The 26,869-nt window shown below is 40.0% G+C and overlaps 1 protein-coding gene across 1 annotated transcript in view; it reads right to left on the bottom strand.

The window, feature by feature from the left end:
- LOC147727425 (alcohol dehydrogenase 1-like) overlaps positions 1-26,869 on the bottom strand; it is an 81,835-nt gene that overhangs the window by 23,415 nt on the left and 31,551 nt on the right. The window contains exons 3-4 of the mRNA XM_086961502.1: positions 26,597-26,738; positions 4,079-4,166 (exon numbers count right to left, since the gene is read on the bottom strand). Of these exons, the coding sequence (XP_086817628.1) occupies positions 4,079-4,166; positions 26,597-26,738 (230 nt within the window). The remainder of the gene's footprint in view (positions 1-4,078; positions 4,167-26,596; positions 26,739-26,869) is intronic.

The following is a 26,869-nucleotide window of genomic DNA, read 5'->3' as shown; positions in this document are numbered from 1 at the left end:
CAAAATTTCTAGATGGGCCAACTGCTCCATAACACTCAAACTTAATATAAACACTAACCGGCAGATGCATCAATGTAGCCTTTTGCTATTCCTAAATACCTATTTTTAAGGAATCGCTATTTAGGAATAGCAAAAGCCTATGCATGTAGGAATCGTTATTAAAATAGCGATTCCTAAACATTCCTTAATTGCTACTCGCAAATTGCTAGTCGCAATTAAGGAATGCTGTCCCATTCATTCCTATGGGTCTACAGGCCCATAGGAATGACTTGGAGATTGCATGAGCAATTTGCGAGTACCAGTAGCTCATGCAATGGTAGAGAGACAAAATATCGAAATTAAAATATCAATATACAATAATATCGATGTTTTAATTTCGATGGTATAGAATATCGATGTGCAATAATATCGATAGACAGAATATCGATATTAAGGTATGTATGTTACTAATATCCTAATTGTGTTTAGTGTTATGTATTTTATTATGTTGTTTATATGTTTGTTAAACATGTTTTTAATGTATGTTTAGAAATTAGTAATTTTGATTACATTTTGCGTTTTAGTATCAGAGCGGGTTGTGGGTTAATAGGGGAATAGGGTGGGAAGTAATTTATTTATAATTAATTAATTATTATTATTTTTAAATATTTTTGATTAATAAATAATTATTAATTAATAATTATTTGGTAATTAATTATTATTAATTAGGTAATTAAATTAAGTAGAGTTAATGTAGTAATATTTATTATTTTCTGTTATTGTTAATTAATAATTAATTAGTAATTAATTATTATTAGGTGATTAAATGACAATTAAATTTTTTATGTGATTTATTTATGTGTACTGGGTTGTGTGTCTATTGGGGAATAGGGTGTGACATAATTAAATTGAATTAATTAAAGAGATTGTATTTATTTATTGTTATATAATTGTTAATTAATTAATTGGTAATTCGTTTATTTAATTATTTCATTTTAATTATAAATAATTTATTATTGCATATTGTTGATTCTTGTAAATATCTTGTTAATCAATTATTAATTGGTAATTAAATATTAATTGGTAATTAATATGTGTTAATTAGTTAATTAATAATTACATCAATGTAATAATATTAATTGTTATCAATTGATTAATTGATATTTATATTAATTGTTTTTTTTTGTATGTGTAGTGTGCTGTGTGTTAAAGGGGGAGTAGTGTGGGAAGTAATTTTTACCCCCAGGCTATCCAACGCTTTCCCTACTGTTGCACCCTCTGGAGTGGGAATAGTATTTTTTATCCCTACGCTATCTAACGCTTTCCCTACTGTTGCACCCTCTGGAGTGGGAATGGTAATTTTTACCCCTACGCTATCCAACGCTTTCCCTACTGTTGCACTCTCTGGAGTGGGAATAGTAATTTTTACCCCTACGCTATCCAACGCTTTCCCTACTGTTGCACTCTATGGAGTGAGAATAGTAATTTTTACCCCTACGCTATCCAACGCTTTCCCTAGTGTTGCACTCTCTGGAGTGGGAATAGTAATTTTTACCCCTACGCTATCCAACGCTTTCCCTACTGTTGCACCCTCTGGAGTGGGAATAGTCATTTTTACCCCTACGCTATCCAACGCTTTCCCTACTGTTGCAATATATGGAGTAAGTATATATATTAATTTATATTTAAAGTTTTTAGTTCATTTGAAATATATATGTATTAGTTATTATTTTTTAAATATGTTTTAATGTTTATATTTATAATTTGTTAAATTATATGTATGTTTATATTATTTTACATCATTATTAATACATTTAAAAAACCAATATTTTTAACTTCGATATTTTTGTACTACGATATTTTTTTCCGATATTTTTGTACTTACCATTATGTAGATAGAACTCCGATATTTTTGATGTCAATATTTTTGCGTCGATATTTTTGTATGTATATCTGGCAGATGCATCAACGTAGCCTTTTGCTATTCCTAAATAGCGATTTTTAAGGAATCGCTATGTAGGAATAGCAAAAGCCTATGCATGTAGGAAACGCTATTAAAATAGCGATTCCTTAACATTCCTTAATTGCTACTCGCAAATTGCTAGTCCCAATTAAGGAATGCTGTCCCATTCATTCCTATGGGCCTACAGGTATTGGAATGTATTGGAGATTGCATGAGCAATTTGCGAGTACCAGTAGATACTCGCAAATTGCTCATGCAATTTCAAGGGTGCAAGGGTGTCAAAATGACACCCTGTTGCACCCCTGAAATTGATCTCTGCACATATGTTGCACACACACATGCCCTAAGGGCATGTGTATGTGCAACATGAAACTTTGAAAAATGCAAAAAAGCGCTTTTTTTAAAAGTTTTAGCAAATTACCATGAAGTTAAACTTCATCATAATTTGCTACTCCTATTAGCGAATTCGCTATTTTTTTGACTTTCATGCATTGCATTTAAGGAATCTCAATTTGGGATTCCTTAAATGCAATCGCAATTTAAGGAATCTCAATTTAAAGATTCCTTAAATTGCGATTTTTGCATTTGGGATGATGCATCCCAAATGCAAAAATACCGGGAGCAAAGGGGCAGATTCTGAGAATCTGCCCCTTTGCTCCCGGTATTTACTTTGATGCATATGCCTGTTAGTATCTTTGTGCCTGGAGACACTCTTTGGTTGAGGCTATGCCCTACACCAACAATCTGGACAATTCGTTTGACGATTAATTAACAATTAATTAACAATAAATAAATACAGGCTCTTTAATTAATTCAATTTAATTATGTCACACCCTATTCCCCAATAGACACACAACCCACTACACATAAATAAATCACATAAAAAATGTAATTGTCATTTAATCACCTAATAATAATTAATTACTAATTAATTATTAATTAACAATAACAGAAAATAATAAATATTACTACATTAACTCTACTTAATTTAATTACTTAATTAATAAGAATTAATTACCAAATAAATATTAATTAATAATTATTTATTAATCAAAAATATTTAAAAATAATAATAATTAATTAATTATAAATAAATTACTTCCCACCCTATTCCCCTATTAACCCACAACCGGCTCTGATACTAAAACGCAAAATGTAATCAAAATTACTCATTTCTAAACATACATTAAAAACATGTTTAACAAACATATAAACAACATAATAAAATACATAACACTAAACATAATTAGGATATTAGTAACATACATACCTTAATATCGATATTCTGTCTATCGATATTATTGCACATCGATATTCTATACCATCGAAATTAAAACATCGATATTATTGTATATCGATATTTTAATTTCGATATTTTGTCTCTCTACCATTGCATGAGCTACTGGTACTCGCAAATTGCTTGACATAACATGCACTAAGAATTAATGAGTGGTGGTGCAAATGTAGTCATGCAGCCAGTATTTCTAGTAATCTTGCAAGTCTGGATTGGTACTCAAGATTTTTGTGTGCAAAGCTGACTGATGTAATGATGACAATTCTTAGCATTCAGTAGGTACTATTGGCACGTGGTTGCTGCCCATGGTTTAATGATGGCACTAGCCTAAAAATTGTATTTTGTGGATTTTATAACATTTTCTCCACTGTTGCCTAAGACATAAGCTTGTATTGGTAAAACTGTCAACTCCAAATCAAGAATTCGTTCACTTATTCATTCATTCAGCCATCCTTTCATGTTCTAAAAAAGTTTAACAAATTATCCATGGACTGACTTATTTAATCATCAATACATGCATTCACAAACCAACTAATTATTCTGCTACTCGGTCGGTCACTCACTCATTCATCTATTCGTACCCTGGCCTCTCATCCATGCAGCTGTTGACGCTTTCTGGCATTCAGCCATTCATCCATCCCCACAACCACAAACTTGGCTGTCAATCACTTTAACTTATAAAATGCCCAGAGCTAATGGCTTTGCCAGCACTTGTTTCATCTGAGCTGGCATACAAAAGCAACAGAAGGAGCAGGTGGTAGTACAAATTCAGAATATCACACATTTACATCCAGCAGTTTTATGTGACAGGTGTACATAAGAAGAAAACCCGGAAAACTCACTCAATTCTGTCACAGGTGTTGGCGTCTGGGTGCTTGCACACTCTGCACACCCCGCACACAGGAAAGCAAAGCGGGATGACTTTGTCCCCTATGGAAACAAGAAGCAGCCAAGAGATTAGAACAACATTAGTCACATTCCTCGTTTGTCTAAACATTGACATGGTTTATTTTACTGCATACCAGTGTTCAGCTTTCATTCACTTGTCATAGAACGCAGTTGAAGATCTGCCAACTTCTAACACAGAAAAGACTGACGAAGTGAGAGGAGGGGTAGGGCCGGGGAGTGAGTGGGGCTTTGTGGGGAGCACAGCCTCATGAACTTGAAGGTCTGCAATCAGTAGGAAATTAACACTTTCGCAGCGGGGGTAGTTCCCCTGCGGTGCGGGGGGAGGGGGCAAGCACGTCGCCGCAGTGCTCCTGACGAGTCCAGCTCATCATGCTGCCCAGTGGAGATGTACAGAACAGGGGACCCTAGTAATTAAGGATCACGTAAATAATAGACATATACTAAATAGTATATATGACCTCTGTCCAGCCGGACAGGTTTTTTTATTTTTCAATTTTTAGTATTGTTCCATATATATAACAATTATACAAAAGTGGGCACAGCCTGTGACCCACAGAGGACAAGACAGAACAAGTGACAAAACAATTATGTAAAAACGCACAAAAGCGGTCTGTACTTATTCTTTGGTTATACAGACTAGATCACATTCATAGCAACCCATTGTTGTTCAATATTTATGAGGTCAAACCAACATATGGTGCAGTGAGGTCGACGACGTTTTGATGCAGTTACGAAATACTTGCATCATCATCAGGACAGAAAATAGCATGTCATGTTTGTCTAGAGAATCTATTTCAATCACAGAGCCTCTCGTAATTACTTAGATTAGATCTCTAGTATGATTCCTTTTGGGTTTCCATTGTCGTGTTAAAACAGCCCAGTGGAGATGGGCTCATGACGCGCTGGACTCGTCATGACTCCGCCCACTCCAATAGAACGTCCGCAGGGGCGTGGAATTCGCCACGCGGGGGAGTGGCGCTGCCGTTATGACCAGCCCAGCTCGTCATGAGCACAACTCCACTGTGCTGGGCTCGTCATAAGCATCCATGGGGTTAAAGGAAATGTGCACAACTATACTAAATCCTATATTATACTATGCCTCCTACCTTGTAGGCAACGAGGTCTCCATAGGTAGCTTATAAATATTTGAAAGGGAGGTTTTGAACTGTCAAGATAATCTAGTTTGTCAGGTAGAATTGTAGTTTTTACACTGCTACAGTCAGGCTGCACTGGTAGGCCTCAAGCCATGTTTGCACTACCACTGTAGTGGGTGGCACAATAGGGGCTGCAGCCCACTGGTGTCCTTTAACTTCTATCCCCTGGGTACACTTTGCTCTATATATTAGGGACTTATAGATAAGCTAAATATGCCAATCAGCTGTATAACAAGGTCATCATGTTCAAATTAGTTGCGCAAAAGCTTTACTCCTGGTTAGCGGGGGTAAAGTGCTAATACCTTAACTGTACAAAACACTGATGGATGGTATGCTTGGAATATTCTCAGCCACTGGTAATCACCCGGGCTGCATAACAAACCACAGTTATTTTACGGCCCAAAGAATTATCAGTGGCTGAGATTAATTCAAGCATTACAGCCATCACTTTTTGGTATTCTTTTCTGTGCAGCTCTAAGTGGGATAGGTATGCCCAGACTTGGGTCCTGTACTCACTGTGTCACTGGAAACAAGCTGTACCTGGCTGATGAGCCCATAACTAAGGTGAAACCAGTCCTGGGTTGCTTGTGTTCTGGTTAAGGGAGGACCTGACCCGGCAGTTGGAGTTGGACTGTTCTGACTGGAGCAGGGTCAAGACTGATTTGCATATAGATGAGTACCACCCGAGTGACATGGTGTGCAAAATAACGATGCATGGGATGCGACCCGAGCAATTACTAGTGGCTGGAATTAATTCAAGCCTTCCATCCCTTACTTTTTGCTATACTTCAGAGCTCTCATACCAGTAAAAGTATAGGGTGCAGCAAGAGGTGAAAAGGCCAGGGTGGCCACTCAGAAAAGATGGATTTCCTGTACAAAATACAGAGACTAACTTGTGGAATCAGAACAAAACTGACCATCTGAGAGATAAAGACAATTCTACAGTGATGAATGTTTTCAGTGTGTTCAGCTACAAAGCACCTGATTTGCTATTTATCCATTAGGCTGGATCAGAATGGATGTTAACAAGAACATTATTGACAAACATTAAAGGTTTTTCTAAAGTGGAGTTTGCAAGCCACTCCTGTTAGTGTAGGAAAAATTATATAATACAAACTTAAGATACACTACTTGAGCAGAAGTGAAGGGAGTTTATTCCAGAGTTTCAGCCCAATAACAGAGGAAACTTTGCGACGAGATATTGATACAGGATATGAACCATAGAGACCGAGCGGGAATGCCCAAGATGCCATTTATGAAAACTGTGGTGGCACTGTAGATTTTCATGTCCAAGTAAGTGGTATGAATCCATGGCAGTCTGCAATGTGCTTCGATATATAGATTCAATATTCAAGGAACTAGGGCACACATGAACGTATTTTCCCATAGACATAGAATTGGTAAAACCCTTTGGTACATCTCGCCCTTGAAATATAATTGTAATTGTGTGTCGTTCACTTTCCGAAAAATAGGCGACTGCAGGAAACTGTGAAGGATACTTTCGAATAAATCAGGTTTTCTTGTGTTCAATAAAGTTACTCTTCTTTTAGGTATGTTTTTGCTGGTGTATTCAGATACACTAATGTCCAAAAACAGATAGCCTATAGAAAATCATCGGGAACAAGTAAATAATCTCCATTGAAGCAAATTATATGTACATTGGCCACATACAAAGTATTGTGGATATCCTGTAAACATCGGTACATATATCAATGAATGTTTGCTTTTGTGCATGATATCATGCCTTGTTTCAAACATTTGTGGTCATGTCTAAAAATATAATGCATAAATTTGAATTAGAGAACTACCCCTGCATCCGTCACCTGTTTTACCCCAGCCTTTATAAGGTCTGGCTATAGCCAAGACCTTTTGATTTTAATACAATTATATGCAAAATATTTTTGCTTATGGGGGCTTTCAGCCAACAGTCTTCATCCATTGATCTGTTGTTGTGTCATTTACATTTTCTTCCGCCCACTCCAGCATTAAAGCATGGGGCAACTGTTCGACCCTATTCCCCCAAAGGCTAACTTCACTGTCAGTGACAGCATTCTACCAATTTCCTTCAGTGCAACTCCTATGGTAATTTATGCTTTGTGAGACCAAAAGAATATGTTTTAATTTTGATCAACATTTCTTTTAGACTGACACGGCCATGCAGTTTCCACCCAACACTTTTTTTTTAATTATACTTCTCTGCTCCCTCCCACAAGAGCTTTCCAATGGCCACTACTTCTAGAAGCACAGTCTATTGAAAAATACAGACATGTTACAGTAAGTATTTAGACCACTAGATCAAGTCAAGTCAAGTCAAAGAATCTTTATTCGGTGATTTAAAAAACACCATAAAAGCACACTCATATTTACATGTTAAAAAGTCATTAAACATTTCAGGGTTCTTTGTACAGTGAATTAACAAAACATAAATACAACAATATAGCCATATTTAACACTTAAAAGTTAAAGTAAAAACATTTCAGTCTTCTCCTCTAGTAAGCCTTAAACGAAGTGCTACCTTGATAAAGTTCATAATGCTACACAGTGTTAGGGGTTCCTCAGCTTTCTGTAAGAATACAAGTGCCTCCCTAGCATGGACCAAATTAGCATTTTTCAAAATATTTACAAGGTATCTGCGTCTGGGCATTGAGTAAAAGGGGCAGAGTAAAACAAAATGAAGGGAGTCCTGCGGAGACCTGTTGTCGCCGCCGCAGGGCCCCTTCTGTTCTATTGATGTAGCAAACCCCGCTGGTGATGCCAACATAAATGGGAGAAGGTTCAATCTGAAACGGCACATCAGGAACCTATCCTGTGCATTGTACATGAGGAACAAGTATGGCTCCATACCTTCCACACTCTTCACTAGGTGATGGGCCCTCACTGTCTTTTTGCACCCTTCAGCCTCATCTCTGCGTAGGTTTTTCCGCTCTAGAAAAATTCTCCCTACATGCAGTTTATTCCGGGCTACAATATTTACAGGATGAGTAAAGAGGTTCCCAAAACCTAGCTCCTCCAGGGTATTCTTCACATAAAGGAGCCAGGGGATGCGCATACACTTGTCCCTTTTTAGGCAGTCCGATAAGATTTCTCTACTGAGTGTCGCATCAGGGTTGTACCAGATTTTTAACCAAGCGATAATAGGCCTCAATTTTATCAGATCTTCTATATATGGTCTCCCTAGCTCCCTATGGGCAATCAAACCAGCAGTACTTTGTGGTACCCTCAAGAGTGATTTCAGATATTTATTTTCTTCACGTTGGATACTAGTGGTATTGACAAAGCCCCATACTTCTGCCCCGTAAATTACCTTGGAGCATGATACTGAGCTGTACAGATTTATCACCTGTTCCGGGGACCATCTTCCTAGCCTCCTGCCATAGCTAGCAATTGACCCGTTAGATGCAATCATTTTACCACAACGTTCCTCCACCAGGGTATCAAACCGCAGGGCACCATCAAATGTTACACCAAGGTATGGAAACGTTTTGACTTCTTCCACAATGTGGCTCCCTATTTTGTATGTATATTTAGAGGTGGTTTTTTTCCCCGCCAGGAGCACATAGGATTTACTCAGATTTACAGAAAGGTCCAAGGCACTCATGAACCTAACAAAACCATCAATCAGGATTTGTAGGCTCCTTGGTGTCCGTGCGATCAGTACCGCGTCATCTGCATAAAGCAGAACAGGAATATGACGCGACCCAACCCTTGGGCAATCTGCCTTCAGACCTAACAGAAACTGCTCCAAATTATTAATATAAAGGGAAAACAAAAAGGGAGCAAGAATGCAGCCTTGTCGGACTCCACTCTTACAGGGAAAAGAACTAGTCAGCCCCCCCTCCCTATTAAAGCGGACTTTGGCGGTGGTGTCACTGTGCAGTTCCCTCAATATATTAATTAGACCACTCTCTATCCCCATACTAAGCATCATGCCCCACAATTTTTCCCTATTGACGTGATCGAATGCTGCTGCCAGATCCATGAAACCCATGTAGATGGATTCATCACTAGCCATGGTATACTTGGCAGTCAGCATATAAAGGTTCAGGCACTGGTCACTAGTGGACCTCCCTGCCCTAAATCCGTATTGAGTGTCCGAGAAGATATTTTTTTCCTCGGTCCACTCGGACAGTCTATTAAGAATTGCCCTCCCCAAAGGTTTTGCTGACACATCAATCAGGGAGATCGGGCGGTAGCACTTTGGGTCATCCCTGTTGCCCTTTTTGAAAATCGGCACAATTACTGCCGTGGACCAAGACGGGGGCAGGCCACAGATGATAGCAGTATTAATAACCCTTGTCATTAGGGGAGCCCAGAGTTCGATGTTACTCAAAAACAGATCAGGGGGGATTCCATCAGGCCCCGGAGCTTTATTTTTGATCAGGCCCTCAATCCCTGCAATGATCTCCTTAATGGAGAATTCTACCAGTGGAGCCTCAGTTGGAATGGCCGGTAGGTCTACAGTAGAACAAGGCTCATGATTGTACAGGCCCCTATAGTGGTTAACCCACTGCTCTGGGAGAATATTGGCCCCTATTTCCGGGGTATCTTTTTCCTGGAAGGTTGGGTTATTAATTATTTTCCAGAAACCTGCTAGGTCCTTTCTTCCCCCGCTTCTCGTAAATCTGCCCACGCTTCCGCCTGCAAGGCGAGTTTCCTCCTCTTAATTTCCTTTTTATAAATTTCTCTGCACACCTTAACTTTGTGGGGGACCACTAGATATTAAAATGGTGTCACCCTTTATCTGCTCTTCCTCGTCTACTTCAAGCAACAGTAGTGGGTTACTACTCATCCCTTCGTCTCAAACATAGCTGAAGACAACATGTATATCATGGGATCTTCTGGGATCGATTAAAAAAGAAGTCTTAAATCTACATCTGGACATGAATCCAATTTACAAGTAGAGTTTTCAGACATGCTATCTCATTTTCTTAGCTCCTGTGGTCCCACTAGTGCCTGGTCAGCCTGTTGGGGTATCAGCAGTGCTATATACATTTTAATAATTCATGCATTACTATGCGGGTGCCTTTAGAGAAGAGGCGTTACATAGATAATTAGTAATTCTGGGCCTGTTAATTCCTCTTTCTCACCCAAAGTTTCACACTGAATATTCATTAAAAGCTAAACATATTGGCGGTGGACTGTAGATTTCATGAGCCCAAATGGAGCCCCATTGGAGACGACTGTTCACAAGGGCCCTTGAGCCCTACTGTCCAAAACTGACTCTGGAAACATGCACAAGAAAAGTCAACTTGTTGCATGCCCAGAATTGGTTGTCACATAAAACCACGATGTTGTTGACAAAAAACACGTGTTTGGCCATTTTTGCTGGAAATTTTTAAGGTTTGAAATTCTCAATTATTCTTGCTGGGGTTTTGGATTAAATTATGTCTGAATTCTATGCCTTCACACACTTTTTTCCCATTTTCATGTGCATTTTTGGCCTCACATGCCGAACGCCTTTTTAAGGGGCGGTTTGATGCTCTAAACATTTTCCACAAGTTCACCTTGAAATGAAACTCCAGTAATATTTCCTCTTCCTAACTTTAAGAGGGTACTTTAAACATGAACACTAAAGATTCATGTATGTCATCATCTACATCAGGAAAGAATACAGCACCCTCAACAATTAGGAGATTATAGGGGATATGTACAAGGAAGTGGAGGAGAGAGGCCGTAGCCGTCCTGTCTTAACGCCTCTCTCCTCCACTTCTGAATCACAGGGCTGCACCATATTTACAAGAATGTGGTGCAGTCTTGCATTTCCCTTTGCGATGGTGCTAAGTTTAGTAACTTAGCCCCAACGCACAAGGCAGCACAAATGGAAAAAGCAAAAAACGAGGAGAAATAATGCATTTTTCCTTATTTCGCCTTAAGACCAGGATTTACCTGGTCTTAATTTTAGCACTGCCTCCTATGTAAGCCACCCTTGTACATAGGGGGCAGCATCAAAATGAATGGGTGTCACGGTGGAACGCCCACCGCAAGACCCACTGCCCACCCCTTTCACACTAACCATAGCATGAAAGGGATCCTTACGTACAAGCTAGCGTTAATCCTTGTACATAAGGCACACACCCTATTGCCACCTCCACGTCGTTAAAAGTGACATTCCTGTAGCTATAGGTGCTTTTCCATATGCCCCTATGTTTGTCATACTTCACAAGATAATTTAAAGATTGTCCAATGAGAGATCTCAAGTGGGGTCTGTGCATAATACAGATGGAATTCTGCCTTGAGCTTTTTTCAGTTGCTCGTGTTTTATTAAATATATAACAATGCAACACAATAAAATGAAACATTAAGCGTAATAACCACACTTGAAACATTTAGATAAGCGCAGACTGGGACTTTGTTACCTCTTTGGGTTCTTGGAGGGACTCATTGGGAACCTTGATGAGGGTGTAACCTTAATGGAGGGTCTGGCAGCCCAGCCAGATGATTGTAAGATTGATATCCCAGGTAAAATGTGATGCCAAGAGATTGTGTTTATCGCGTATGTATTGGCTAAAGGAAAAGAAGGGCTTGCTGACCAAAGAGGAAAGAAAAGGTAGTAGATGTTGATGCCCCGGAAGAGTCCAAGCGCTATCTTCCTCTTCACAGCGGTTAGTCATTTCGACTAGCCTTGACCCGTGAGTCGGCGGTGCTACTAGAGGAGCCAGACAGGTCTTCTTCTAAGGGCGGCTGTGACAGGAGGAGCAGTATCTATTTTTAATCGTAAAGATTGTATTTGCCTAGACAACAGGTTGGGGGACGGGGTGATGCATGTGCCTTCACTGTAAGTAAGGAGTGTAAGGAGAAAGTGCATGCAGAGCATCCAGCACGTATTCACAAAACACTTAAGAATATCTGGAAAGCTTGACCATACTGTTGTCATATGCTCTCATTTATATATTGAAACCTATGAATTGAAAACAGTGTTCTAAGATTTTCCCAAATACCAATTTTATATCAATTCGTTAATTACGCATTCTGTCACGAATAAAACAGTGACTTTAGTATTAATTGGTACAAGACGTGATCTGCGATCACTCTTAACTTTTTTGTCTATTTGCAAATGTGGAGTCAGGTTTTAGAAAGAGAGGATTTCTTTTGCAACATGCTAATATCGCCTTTAATTTGAAATCGACCCCATGTTTACTTTTGCAAATGTAATCTTGGGTTTGTTCAAGTACCTTAATCTAGGTTTGTCAATGGACTGTCTGTAGATAACACTGTTTAAGATTGGCAAGTCTGCCTGAATGCACTACATGGAAACATCTGGGGTCATATTATCAAGGACCAGTGTTGAAATGATCGCGGTTTTATAAGCAGGAAACTGACGATAAAACAGCGATAATGGGCTTGATAATACGCCCTTGTTAATTCCGATAGAAGCCCAGGTTCTGGTGTTAACATGGGCATCTATGGGAATTAACAAGGGCGTATTATCAAGCCCATTATCGCCGTTTTATCGGCAGTTTCCTGACGATAAAACAGCGATAATTTTAACACCGATAATATGCCCCTCACTTTGTTAGCAAACGTAGAAAGTTTCAGGAGAGTGTCACTGCATACGCCAGGATATCTGTCATAATGATAAATAATGTATTGAAGCAGCATCCTTTCAGGGATAAGTATTTATTAGAACTTTGGAATGTTATTTGCAGCATTGAAAACAACAGTGTCACAGGGTCAATAACGGCTCGTACAGATCACTTCAAAACACCAATGTTTATTTTTGTTTTGTTTGCCTTTCTCCCTGATTAATTTAGAACAGTTTATCCACAGTGACTGGACTGTACTAATTCCTTCATAACACCGCTGTGTGTGACTATACTGGTATTTAGACATCCTCACCCTTGTTATTGGCCCTCGCCTATGACACGTGTTTATAAAATAGGCAAAGGGCCTTTAACAACTGGTATCACCCTCAACAGTGGGCTATAATGTTATAATATATGTTGAGAAATGTGTTCCATTAACTGAATTGAACACGTCTGAGAAGGCACAGGACTGTAAAGTCATTGCACAAGCATACACTTCTATGTGAAGTGACAGACTATTTATGAAACACAAAAGGGTGGTAACAAAACAAACACCTCATCAAGGTCATCATTTTAGAGTATCTGCACCTAAAACACAGAAACAACATATTCTTTAAGGCCCACACGTTTGCACCCTTTCAGCTGTTATGGGGATATCAGAAATAACCCATAGATTAATCATTGTCTTGAATACAATTATAACAAAAGTAACTACTCTTACTACTCGTCCGTTTCAAAATCTATAGGTGGAAAATATGGATTAGAAGCATATGCATTTAATCCTATCTGAATTTCGTCCCTTAGGTCATGATTCACAAAGTTTAAATTTACATGTTTGTGTAAGTTTACGCTTTTTCAGTATTCACATACCTGCAGTTTAATAGTAAGTTTACGGGAGCGGAGACCTTGCAGTCGGGGGCGGAGAACACCGCACATAAAAATATAGGCCAGGCTCAACGTGTAAGGCAAAAACATGGAGTGGCCTAAACGTGTAAGTTTACCTTTGTGAGTCCGGCCATTATTTTTTAAGCGAGACACGCAGCGTGCACCTTTTGTAACATGACTCTCTACTCGAAGGCGTGTAACTGAACAAGGGAAATTGATCACATCGGACAGTACTTTATGTGTTCCGCATTGCAGATCCTATCAAAACGTGTAGGTTGACTTACTGTTTATTTTAACATTTTTGACAGGGACAAAATGGAAGACAAACAAATGTCATCTAATTATTTTACTTTGTTGGGAAGAATTGAGTTGGGTAACATTTTTAAACGATTCTCACCCACTGCTCTGTTATGCCAGAAAGACCTATTAAAACCTTGAAGCTTGACCCCCCCCCATCCATGCAAAGTAGTTCCTTTTATAATTCAGAAGCTGCAATCAAGAAAAGACATTGCTAAAACCAATAGGTCTGACTTTAACTGCAGTTTTTATGCCTTTTTCCCCGTGTGTTGGCATATGAATTTTCCAGTGCTTGCTATATTTTCAGCAGATTAAACTGCCATAAACTGCAACGTCTTGAGGGCCTATATGGACACCAAATACTGTTTGCAAGGCATAATAGGGTGAACATAATCAGATTGTTAAGTATACTGACCTTGTATGAGTAAAACATATATTTTGGGGCAGATTTATGATAACAGGCGCATCCCCAGGGATGCGCCAGTTATTTTGCGCCGCCACCAATGGTGCGCCGCATTGTAAATGCGGCGCACCATGGGGCAAAAACGGCACAGATGCGTGACGCATCTGTGCCGTAAAGGTGGCGCATTGCTGGAGTTGCATCGCAAGCCCGACGCAGCTCCAGCAAGGCTCGGGGGTTCCCCATCTTTACAATGCTGCGTCAAGACCTACGCCTGCTTCAAGCATTGGCCTGCAAGTGACTGAGTGCAATCTTATTGATTTCACTCAGCCACTTTTGCGAGGCGCACCTGCCCCGGAACGCCCACCCTGCGCCGGAACGCCCACAAGTGGCGCAGGGCTTTATAACATGACGCATCTGCCTAGATGCGTCACGTTGTAAATGGGTCGTAGGGATGCGCCACGTTTACGCCGCAGTTGCGTGACGCAAACGTGGCGCATTCCCAACATAAATCTGACCCTACGTCTGTAACAAGTCTCAGAAATGTCCACTAGACTTGTTTCAGGGCTTTCAGGGGGCCCGGCTGGAATGAAACACGAGCACCGATGGCACAAGGTTGGACACAAATTTGAGATGTTACTTTTATGAGGGTGTAATATTAGCAGTGTTCAGTGCCTGATACCTACTGCCCTCCCCACTGGCCCTTTCTGATCACCCTGCGCACCGTTTGGTACGGAATGGGCGTTCAAGAAACGTATTCAAGCACGAGGAGAGAATGAACATAATCCTTCCACAATGGACACGTTCGTTTTTTTTTTTTTATATATTCAGTTGCACTTGGCTTCTGCACAATAGTTTGCTTTCAGCCGTGCGTGGCATGGCTTAACACACCCAGAGTGCACACATACAGAGAACAAACTCTGAACCCTTGAACCAGGCTGGGAGCACCGACTGTCTTTTTTATAATGAACCCGCTCAATTAACTTGGCTGTTTTTTTTATCCTATTTACATTATCTGGTATAGAAATAAATATTTGCATGGCGCTCCGCGTTGCTAGGCGACATCCTTGGTGCAAAGTGCATTTCATACAGCCTGAAAAAAACACATACTTGACAAAAAGGCCTCCTACATTGAGGACAAATGTCTCTTTCATTAGAACTCCCATGACAGGTCAAGAGTTATTTTAAAAAATATAGAACCTTTGAGAGTTAATTCGTTTGTGGTGAATGGTCCAAGACTAAGGGCCATTCATGCAATCAGGGCTTTCTTGTAAACAAAAAATATGTCCAAAAAAAAAAGCTCAAAGTTTCTCTTTCATTAGAAAATTCACCTATACAGCCAGCAACAAACAAATTGATTTTCTAGACATCACTATTTACGCAGAAGGTCAGACTTTACAAACTAAGACGTATTCTAAACCAACGTCAAAGAACAGCCTACTTTCTTTTCAGAGCTTTCACCCCAGACCATTAAGGGAGAACCTCCCTTATAGCCAATTTCTGAGGCTACGCAGAAATTGTAGCAAACTAACTGAATATAAACAACAAGCCAACGACCTGAGTGGAAAACTTGAAGAAAGGTACTACCCCAAAAGAATCATCGATAAATGCAAAAAAAGAGCTCTCAATCAACACAGGGACGGTCTCCATGAATCCACAAGGAGGTTGCATAAACTACTAAACCCTATGATTATGCAGACACGTGTGAGGGACAGCGGAGAACCAAGATATACCTCTTAACATCACAAACTCACCAACACGTGCATGAGGGTTTTTTATTGGGACTAGTCAGAACCGTTCCGGCATACCCGACGTTATACAGGACAAGTGATCCTTCCCTCTTTGATCAGACTCTGAGATGCTGACATCCATCAGGGATTTTGCAACCTCCACAGGAGTTCGGTGGTCCCTTTAAATTGATTTTTTATTTGTTTATAGGTCTCCCCAGTTAGTGCAGGGTAGAGAACCTCCCCCTCTCCTTGACCCCGCCCCACCCTTGGTCTGGCAGGAGGTGATGAGCTAAAAGTCCCACTTCCACATTAAACACAAAAAGGGCATTTTCAATGTTTGCGCCGGGGACACCTTTAAAAACAAGTGCCCAGCGCAAACAATGAAAATGCGGCCTATCACGATGAAAGCACTGCCGCCAGGGCAGCCACAAACTCACGCAGGGCATCGCATTCAGAGCAAAAAACGGAATGGCTGCTTTCTAGCCTCTTCGTGTTTTCACAGAGCAGGCAGCAAGCTGACTGCACTTTTGAGCGGGAATAGAGATCCCCCTTGCAGGTGGCTGCAGTCAGTGACTGGGAGGCCCATGGGACCCCCTTTCGCCCGCCAGAGGGCGGCCGACGCCTCCTGAGGGCTTCTTTACCTTTGCACCTGCTTCTGCAATGGGGCTCGGACGCAGAGGCAAAGGGATTCCCATGCAAATGAGGGGATCCCCCCTGAAGGTAGTGCTGGTGCTTTAAGTGCGCTAGCACTACCAGTATTACAGAAGGGGTGCACACGTTTCTGTGGCTCCTTCTGTAATACCAAAGTGCCCCGGGGCGCACAAAGCGGACGCAAATGCCTGTTGCGGCCCCGGGGCGCCCTCTGTAATACAGCCCCAGGACTCGAACCCAGTTCCACAATTCCCAACTAGGCAGCTCTGGCGTAAGGCCACATATGTCACCACCGTCCTTGCTGGACACCGAGTGAAACTGACTTTGGAAGAACGCCAGTATCTACAAGAAACTTCCTTCTGGAAACGAAGTGAAGGAAGCACAGAACACATCGCGCCACTCCAATGACCGAATGCAAATTTGACATTTGTATAATAATGAGGGCAGGGGTGTATAATGTACAATAAAATACAATTACAGCAGCAAGTGGTTGATGCCATACAGCATGAGAGAGAGAGTGGGTTTGCAGTGGAAGGCAAGGGTTGAGGAAGAAAGCGGAAGAGTAAACAAAGAAATGCATCATTTTCTAAACAACACTGCAAATAAGAAACCCACGCTGGGTCGGCTGTCTGTAGGCTTATACTATTTGTTTATGTGCTAAAAAACGCAGGGTGTACTAATGGTGCTAATATCTTGATCTAGGGTTCTGCACTAAGTTTGTTTATTAACATGACAATATTATGTTGTTTTCCTACATTTATTTACGTTTATTTTTTGTAAGATTCCTGCAGGGGAAAAATATGCATCTTATGCCTTTGATATAAACCAGCGTTAGCAATTTTCTCAAATCCTGAGGTGTGGTATAAATGTCTGCTTATCCTCCTATAACTCATTTCAACCCTTGAGGTGTGTGACCTAAAAGGTGCGTGATGCAATTGATGGGCGAGGAGGGGACAACTTAGGCAAGTCAGAGGTATGTGAATTCTGCAATAGGCAAAGGCCTTCAGCACAAAAGCGCTGCCTTCACTTCCTCACACATCTGCCAGAAGCTTTTCTGGGATCCCAGTCAAATAGTTTTTTCGGGAAAGTCACTCTGGATTCACCTCACAAACAGAAAAAAATGGTCTCCAGGCAAAAGAAACTACAGTATCTGCTGCCACCAAATGGCGAGGTCGCCTTAGCTGACTTATCATTAGCAAGCATGTTTATTGTCTGTCTTGACAGCGCTGATGTTGCCTGACAATTGTGTGAATTTTACCATAGAGGGGCTTTTGGTCCACCCATATGTTGGGAGCCAGGAGTACATGTTATGATTTGGCAAAAGTTGTGTGCTTTCACAAAAAAGGGCATGCCCTCCAAACAGCTGTGATCATTGTGTTTAATTATCCAGATGCCTGAGCTTGAACTTTTAGGGGCACACATGGGATATTGCAATTCTGTTCAAATTCTATTCAAATGTCTTAGATGAAAAAGATATATTTTGTTTTTGGGCAAGAGCACAGATGGGAGGAATGCAATCATTACATTATATGGATTTCTAGATCTAGTTTGAAAGTGCAACTATCACCTGACCTTTTACCCTACACCAATATTATTCTACAGGTCTTTGTTTTTGAACAAATACATATTAATTCCCATGCGATTTACTTATAATACTTACACTGCCATACAACACTCTTGTAAAGCAAGGTCTATTGTCATTACCAATGCTGGCTTTATTATGTTTTGTGCAACCAAAGCTGTGGTGCCAATCAACTCTTATAGTGCAAGGGGGGCATTTAGACTGTGTTTTGTTTTTCCCTGTTTCTTGCTTAAATTGAATCAGTTAAATTCTTTTGTATTTTAATGTGTCTTTTATGATTTGTTAAAAATCGAAATAAAGACTTTAAACCTGAACCTGAGCAACAAGTGTCATTTAATGCCCTCAATGTTCAAGTAAATCTTTGGTCATCATTTTGCTTTTTGAGCTGCTTTACAGTACTGAGACATCTTAAGAGCCATACAAAAAGGATTTCTATGCTGTTCCTCTCTAAAAACCGAAGCTGTTTGGAGACGCCAAGTGGCTGGATCTCACTGTTCCCTAGAAAGGGCAATAGTGGAGATCCATGTGTTGGATCATAATGCCCTCACACACCCTTTCAGGTGTCATGCTTCATCATCTGGGCTCCCTAAAAGGGTCTCTTTGTCGGAGATCTTCTATCCAACTGCTGTATGGGGAAGTGCGAGTGTGAGGCCATTGTAGTGTAGATGCTGTGATGTGAAGTGAAACAGAAACCTTGACCTCTGTGTCAACATACACACCAATGTCCAACAAACTGACAAAAGTGTTGAAAAAACATTGGAGCATACTGAACACAGGTTCAGTACAATTTGATCAGCCACGTTTTGCGTTCAAGTGCTCTAGAAATCTTAAGGACATGCTCATTAGCACCAGACCCAGAACCAAAGAAACAAACAGACGAGGAACACTGTGGGAATTACCAGCAGTAATTGGCCACTATCCATCTGGCTCTTGCACGGCATGCGCATTCACTTTAGTACAAAAGAATATCCTGAACAACAACTTTTCATGGGAAATGTGCTCACACACTAACTGTAATACAGCCAACTGTGTATACCTACTGATATGTCCTTGCAACCTATACTATATAGGGATGATGACAAGACCCATTAAACTACGAATATCTGAACACCGCAGAAAGGATGTGTGAGGGCATTATGATCCAACACATGGATCTCCACTATTGCCCTTTCTAGGGAACAGTGAGCTCCAGAAACTTGGCGTCTCCAAACAGCTTCGGTTTTAGAGAGGAACAGCATAGAAATCCTTTTTGTATTGCTCTTGTTCAGGCATCTTCTATGCTGGACCTCCCCACTCCTCTATGAGTGGGAAATGAGCCTCTAGTCCCTTTACCTTGATCTAACATCTTAAGAGCCCTCACAAGACACCTCTACCCTGAACTTCCAAGCACATCTTTTGCAGAATGAGACAATCACAGAGCTCTCACAAAACACCTCTGTCTTGATAGGTACCAGTCACTGTCCTAGTTATCAGGTAATGAAGCACCCACCAGGCTGTACCCCAATACCAACTTCCTGAATATATTATGATTCCAATCCTGAGACAGTCATCCCATGCCCCACTGATGTTTCTTGCACTGTGCACTTTTATCCCAGTACTGAGATATAGTCAGAGCTCTGATTATTCACCTCTGTTCTGACTTCCCCATGTGCAACTATCCTCATGCTGAGTTATTCACACGGGTCTCTCAATGCACCATTATCATGCCCTCACCAAGGAATATTATTTGTATGGTGGTTCTGAGAACGCTGTAGACCTCCTGCATAATTCCTGGTTGGAACCATGTTCTGGCCTCCACCTACCATAGACATCCAAAGGGCTCTTCCAAAGTAATTCCCTCTTCATCTGCAGCATGCCTTCCTGTTTCAGTGTTGAGATACCTTCATAGGTCTCCCAAATGCTCTTCTAACCTGACCTGGACAATGCACCACTATCAGAGGACTGACAAATCCTCAGAGATTTTAGTACTCATTTCTATCTGTTTTTTCAGAATGTTCTAGTGTCGCTGTACTGATGCACCCACAGAGCTCACACAATGTACCTCAGATGTGGTGTGCAATGTGCGTTCATATCTCAGGACTGAGGAGTTCGCACAACTCCAAAACTAATTTTTCGCTCAAAGAATTTCAGTTTGTGGTATTCTATCAGAATATTGTGTTTTAAAATATAACCACTACAACAATTTGCGAAGGTAAATATATTGTTCCCTTCACGTATGTGTACCGCAACAAAATAAGGTGGATAAGTGTGGCGTTAAGAATAGTACATCTATACTTACTGCTATATGCTTACCTTAACAGTATTTTGGGAATTGATGTTCTCTGAAGCATTGCTGGGTTAGGACAATATTTTTGTACTCAACCTTATGACACACAACCCAGGTCACTGCTGCAGAAAGTTCCTATTTAGAGCAATATAGCTCAGGCGGCAAAGCTTCTGATGTAGAGATCTGTGTAACCAGCAGGTTTTCAGATTCAAATCCAAGAGGAGTATAAGTTGGTGGAACCATATTGAAACTTGTAATTAATACTCAAAATAATTATTTTCAAATATTTCTACTTTGCTTATCATAAGGCACTGTTTCAAAGAGTGTGAAACAATGTGATTTAACACTGACTGCAGAAGCCTTAGTCTGGCATGTAGGTTCCCATTTTCAATAAAAATGTGATAGCGTGATTGGATAATGTTTGTGCTGCAGAGATCTGGGATGTACCTGAAGGCTTCGGTGACCAGTGGCTGATGGAATATATAGATGTGTGTGTGTGTGTGTGTGTGTGTGTGTGTGTGTGTGTGCAAGTATTAAGGGGTTGGGAATTGGGTATGTGCATGTATCTGTGTGTAACAAATCTAAACATGGTGCCTCAGAACAGAAAGGAGAAACAATGACTTTTTTTATTTTTTAATAATTTTTTATGTATTTCTGCACTTTACACTATACTAGTAAGTGCGTCGGACTACTAATGCAAATATTAGCAGCATTAAAAAGTAGAAAAGGAGGGGAGAAGGGCAAACAATATTAACATTTTAGACATGAACATAAACCAACAGACACATCAATTTTAGTTTATTAAATTCGAAGGATCTAATTTTTGGGTATCAGCCATATGTAGGGTGGTAATGAAGAGCACACTTTTAACAACAGAAGTTTTCTTTTAGTTGGTGACTAATTATGAGTTGGGAGATAGGCCGGAAAGTGAACACCAGCCACAAATGATTTGATAAAATTTAAAAGTGTCCTTGCATGAACAAGCTTTACCGGAAATCCGTTATTCCTTAACTGCTAACTACAAAATACTGCAGTGGTCTGTAGCCTGTATCAACAAAGTAGAATATCAAGCCAGACTTCAATGGGAGAAATTATGCGAAACAACCACTAGTCCTTTGGAATAGTGGGCTCAATTCTCACAGCTTCGCTTGAAGAGTCAAGTTGGCTCCCACAGGAAAAGAACTATTACAGTCTCAGTTCTAATCAGGCCCAGGAAAAAATCAGCCCAACTAATAGCAAGAAAGAAGCTTAATCACGCTTTGATGGTGTTGAGAAATAAATAAAACTCAAGAATCTGCAGTGAGATCTTAACCTAAATTAAGAGTGTTATATTACAGAACTGCATGGATTTCAGCAAAAACAGAAGTCGACCGAAATTGGTGTAAAATCCTCTTTGCCTCTAAGCGAAAGGATGCCAGAAAAGTTTGGAAATTTGTGAATTAACCTGATAGATCTATTACTTATTTTTCTTTATCGACTATTTCAGAAGCTTCCTGGTGAAAATACTTAGAGGAAGTTTATGGGGTGTGGTCATAACTAAAGATCCTCCAAAAGCTGGTATCCAAAAGTGGGAAGGGGAAGATTCTCTTAAAGTGATTTCATCAGATGAAGTGGAAAAAATTATCTGCAAGTGCAGTCGAGACGGGCCCTAACGCTCTACCACAGTCACTTTATAAGCAGAATCCACTATTTTGGGCAGATTAAAGGGTTAGTCTATTTGACTACATTCTCCATAGCCAAGATATTTCAGATAGATGGAGGGGATCAATATTGGCCCCAATTCATAAAACCGGACACTCCTCCCAACCTTCTAATTACAAGTTGATTGCATTAATGGCCGGAGAGGCAACGTTTTTTGCAAAATGTCTACAAACGGAATTAACGGGCTGGGTGGAGTCCAACTCCCTGGTGCCGAAACATCAGACATGCTTTATTAAGGGAATTGATACACTCACTTACATACAGATGCTGGCTTTGATAATCGAACAAGCAAGGTATCGCTCTGCAAAGCTCCACTTGTGTTATTTAGATTTTTAGTCAGCATTCAATGCAGTGTGGAGAAATATCTTATGGTCAAAGTTGAAGAATTTGGGAATTTCTCCTCTCCTCCTTAGAGTGATCCAACTATTTTAAACAGATACTTGGGCAAGAGTTAGCCTGGGCAACGGTTCAAAAGTCTCTTTAAACAGTATGAATTCACATTCACTGACAGTGGCTGGTTTTAATGTCTCTCATATGTTGTACGCTGATTACATCATATTGATTAGTTATACAAAGGTGGGGCTTCAGCCCTTAATCAATACAACCATGCAGTATGCTGCTGATCACAGGTGAAAAGTGAATCTTAATAAAACCAAAACAATGCTAGTTTTAGGAGGAAGAGCTTCACTTTCAACATTTTATATAGAAGGGGCAGCCCTGGAATCAGTATCGGAGTATAGATATTTGGGGGTGATTGTTGACTCCAGAGGCTCATTCAAGAATCAGCGTGCTGCAATTTTAAGAAGAAATTGTTCATTAGTTGTTGTGTTTACCTCCCTCCGTAATTCTTTAAAAGCTCTGTCTTTGTAGCCACTCATGCAAGTAATGGCAGCTAAACATGCCCCTTCTTTAACATATGGTGTTGAGATATTGAGAGGAAAAGCTGACAAAATTATAAACAACGTCATGGTAGCAATTTATTGTCTCCTGTTTAACTTACCTCAGCAGACTTCACCAGCCCAAATCTGTTTAGAGTTTGGCCTCAGGAGACAGAGGATAAGTGGCCTTGTAGTGTATTTGAAATGTTGTTACAAATTAAAAAATGATACAAGATCTACAATTAGTACAGCTGTCTGGTAGGCAATAAGTGACCCTACAAATATTGCAGCACATGGAAATGTTATCCAGGCCCTATCCACTGTTAAAGCAGAGGAACTCTGGACCGTATCCCTTTCTCAAACTACATTTAATAGAGTTATTAATGGACATTTCGGACTTGATTGCAGTTGCCACACTTCTCCTTTGGATGAGAATTTGGGCTCAAACAACCCCAAACTTAAGTCAATTAATAATTCAGGATTGCTTGGCTCTGGATAAGGCACTAAACATTCCATGGCTTAAATATATGAAAGATCAAATGGAGAAGTTAGGTTGCCCTGAATTGTTTGCGTCCCCTATACCTTTGACTAAGTCCGCTGTTAGAGCTGTTAAGCTGAAATTTTTAGATAGATGTCAAAGCTTGAGGGAGGAAAAGGAAATAATTAAGCCCTCGGTGAGAAAGTATGTCACACTGAGCCTGGGACAGCAGATGCAACCATATTTGACCTACATAAACAAAGCTTTTCATCTCTTTGTCTTAACAAGATTCCATTTAAATATGTTACTCTGGCTACTGGCCTTTCTGAAAGGTTATTTTAAATCAAACTCACCAAATAGGTGCACTTGTGACAACTTCTCAGAGCAAGACACTCTACATATTATGTTATTTTGCTCCCATTATGAACACCTACATAGAAAGTACATCCTCCCGCTGGCCAGGGATCAAAACTTTGTGCAAGTAAGGCCAGCTCTGATCTACTTGCAAATGTTAAGCTCACCAGTAATCTGCTTGGGGGTAGCCAGTTTTTTATTTGGTGCAATTAGATACAGGAATAGGATAAAGCCGAATTAAACATTCTGAACAAGACTGATAGTATGTTTATGTTGGTCATCATCCAAAGTTACCTAATAGTCATAATTGTGGTTGGTTTTTATTACCTTTTGTATGATGTTTTAATGAATTTTAAATATATCAAGATACAAATTTTTAGGGATTTAAATGATGCTTATGCGATGTCTTTTGCTTATAGATGTTTTATGTTGTACTTTTATGGCTTCAATTTGCCGAATAAAGCTGATTTGATGACTGAGTGACTATTAATGGACATTGCAAAAAGATAAGGGGGCATATTATCAAGGCCAACATTGCTGCTCTAACGGCTGTTTTCGGCCGAAAAGCGGCCATTGAATTACCTCAGTATTAGCAAGTACACGCTGATAGGCATCAGCGCGTGTTTCCTTGTGTGAGCCGCCGTTTCACTAACTCCTGACATCGGATCTGTAATGAAATGCAAAGAAGGCGTTCCCTCAGAAAACAACGGTGAAAAAGTCGCTAACCGCACATCGCGGTATTTACAAGCCGGACCCTGACACCCGTAGCGATATAAAAAGCTGCACTAACCGCGGTTATCGTCGTAAGCTAACGTCTGCTAAATTTCAGACTTAGCTATATGTATAAAGGGTGGTGGATTGTCAGGCTACGACCACCATGGCGTATCAACAATGAATTTCTTATCGCTACAGTGTTATCGCTGGATTTCCAGCAATAATCCCACATTTCGCCGCCATCGCTGCATTATTTATCGCCTTGGAGATAAGCGTTAATAATAACGCGATATCTCGGCGATGAAATGCAGCGATAACCGGCGATATTTAAAACAGCGCTAAGCGCGCTTTGTGATAATTATCGCAGCTCCTTGTTAATATGCCCCTTTATCTTTAAAGGATAGAGAAGTGTTAGCTAGAAGAGCCCATACGTGGATGGTTATCGGTTCATATGGCTCCTTAAAATTTCAGACATTTAGGAGAGTTAAATAGATGAAATCCAAAAAGCTTCTGATCTTCCGGCTTGGAAACTTGCAAATTTGTTTAATTCCCTGACTTAGTTGCGATTGTCTAAAAAGACTTAATTTCGTCTTTGTAATTATTATAGGGAAGACATTTGTCACATTGTTTGCTGCTGCCCAGCCCTAATGGAAGAGCGTAAAAGATTCTTAAGGCAGTTTTTTAATCAGAATATTATACTAACATGTTGGTGAGCAAATATAGCCTGTCTTTAAGGGGAAGATTTGATATGCTCTGGATTTTTTTTAAATATATGTCCATTGCTGAGTCTAAACTTGCAAAGTGTGAGCTGTAACGGTCACTGACCGGGCTACGCCCAGTGTGTATGATGTCTACCTACATTGTGTTAGTTTTATTCTGAACAATTCATTTTACTGATATTGAACTTGTTAAACAAGATGGGTTTTTTTCACTGCAATTATAATTTAGTTTTAGGATGAGAAAAGATTTTATCAAAGGAGCGTTGTACTTTTCCGACCATTTTTGAACAAATTGTTGTTTTAACCACTAATATTATTAGTAGTATATTCTAGGTGTAATTGCACTAAGTAAGAGCAATAAGGTTTATGAATTGTAAAAACTGTGGATCAGTGTCCTCCTAATTAGCTCTTACTTTTAAGCTTATGGAAAGAATCCTGAGGGTTTTCAACAGTTTGAAGATGGTTTTTAAAATACTATTTATTGATGATGTGTTATTCAGAGATTAAATTGTGTTATATTGTAAGTTTTAATTAACTGAACATAAAAGTATCATATCATTAACTCTTTATTATCACCTAAAGGTGCAGTTAGTATGGTGGCGCTAATTCTTCCCTTTTCTGTTTCTTGCTCTACTAGAACCAGATATCAAAGATTTGTGAAAGGTGGGAAAAAATAAACGCTCTAGATACTCACATGACAACCCTACCCCCTCGACGCCACAGCCCTGGTAGTTGTGTCTGTGTTTGATAGCCAGTGTATGACTATAACCATTTCACGATTTTTCTTAATGTGTCATAACTTTTGTGTTGCTTTCCCGTGTGCTATACCGAACTCATGGGGTAAGTGGTGGCATTTGTTTTATGCCAAATCCTGATCAATATTGGCTATACCCGACATAGCCTCAGAGGCGATCCACTAGTAAAACATCTAATAATACATTTTGTTTGAAATTAGTTGAGCGATTTATGGACCCTACTGCTGCCATGTTAAATAAGAAAATCCATGCTTTATTGGCTATTAAATATACATGTATATTGGATAGCAGCAGATTATGATGCAAGAGTGCAGTCGGCAACTTGACTCATTGTGGTAGAACAGCACAGTTTGAGGCCCCTTACCTGGGTGAATGGAAGTCACACCAGGCCCAACGCTCTCCACAATGCCAGCTCCCTCATGGCCAAGAATCGATGGGTAATTGTAGTTGGTCAGCATGCCCTCCATTGGAAGGGTGTCTGTATGGCAGATGGCGGTAGAGATGATCTAGGGGGAGAAAAAGCAGAAAATAAGTTACATATAACTTGTTAAAGGTTAGAGGGATGAGCTAAGTATTTTCTGAGACTAAGGTCCATGGGGTGTATTAGCAAAAACTTCATCAAAATCATCGCCGTTTT

Source organism: Lissotriton vulgaris, chromosome 3_1 (assembly GCF_964263255.1).
Source record: "Lissotriton vulgaris chromosome 3_1, aLisVul1.2, whole genome shotgun sequence".
Classification (NCBI taxonomy): Eukaryota; Metazoa; Chordata; class Amphibia; order Caudata; family Salamandridae; genus Lissotriton; species Lissotriton vulgaris.
Note: the sequence above shows the minus strand (reverse complement) of the source record. Positions and strands in the feature narration are given on the sequence as shown.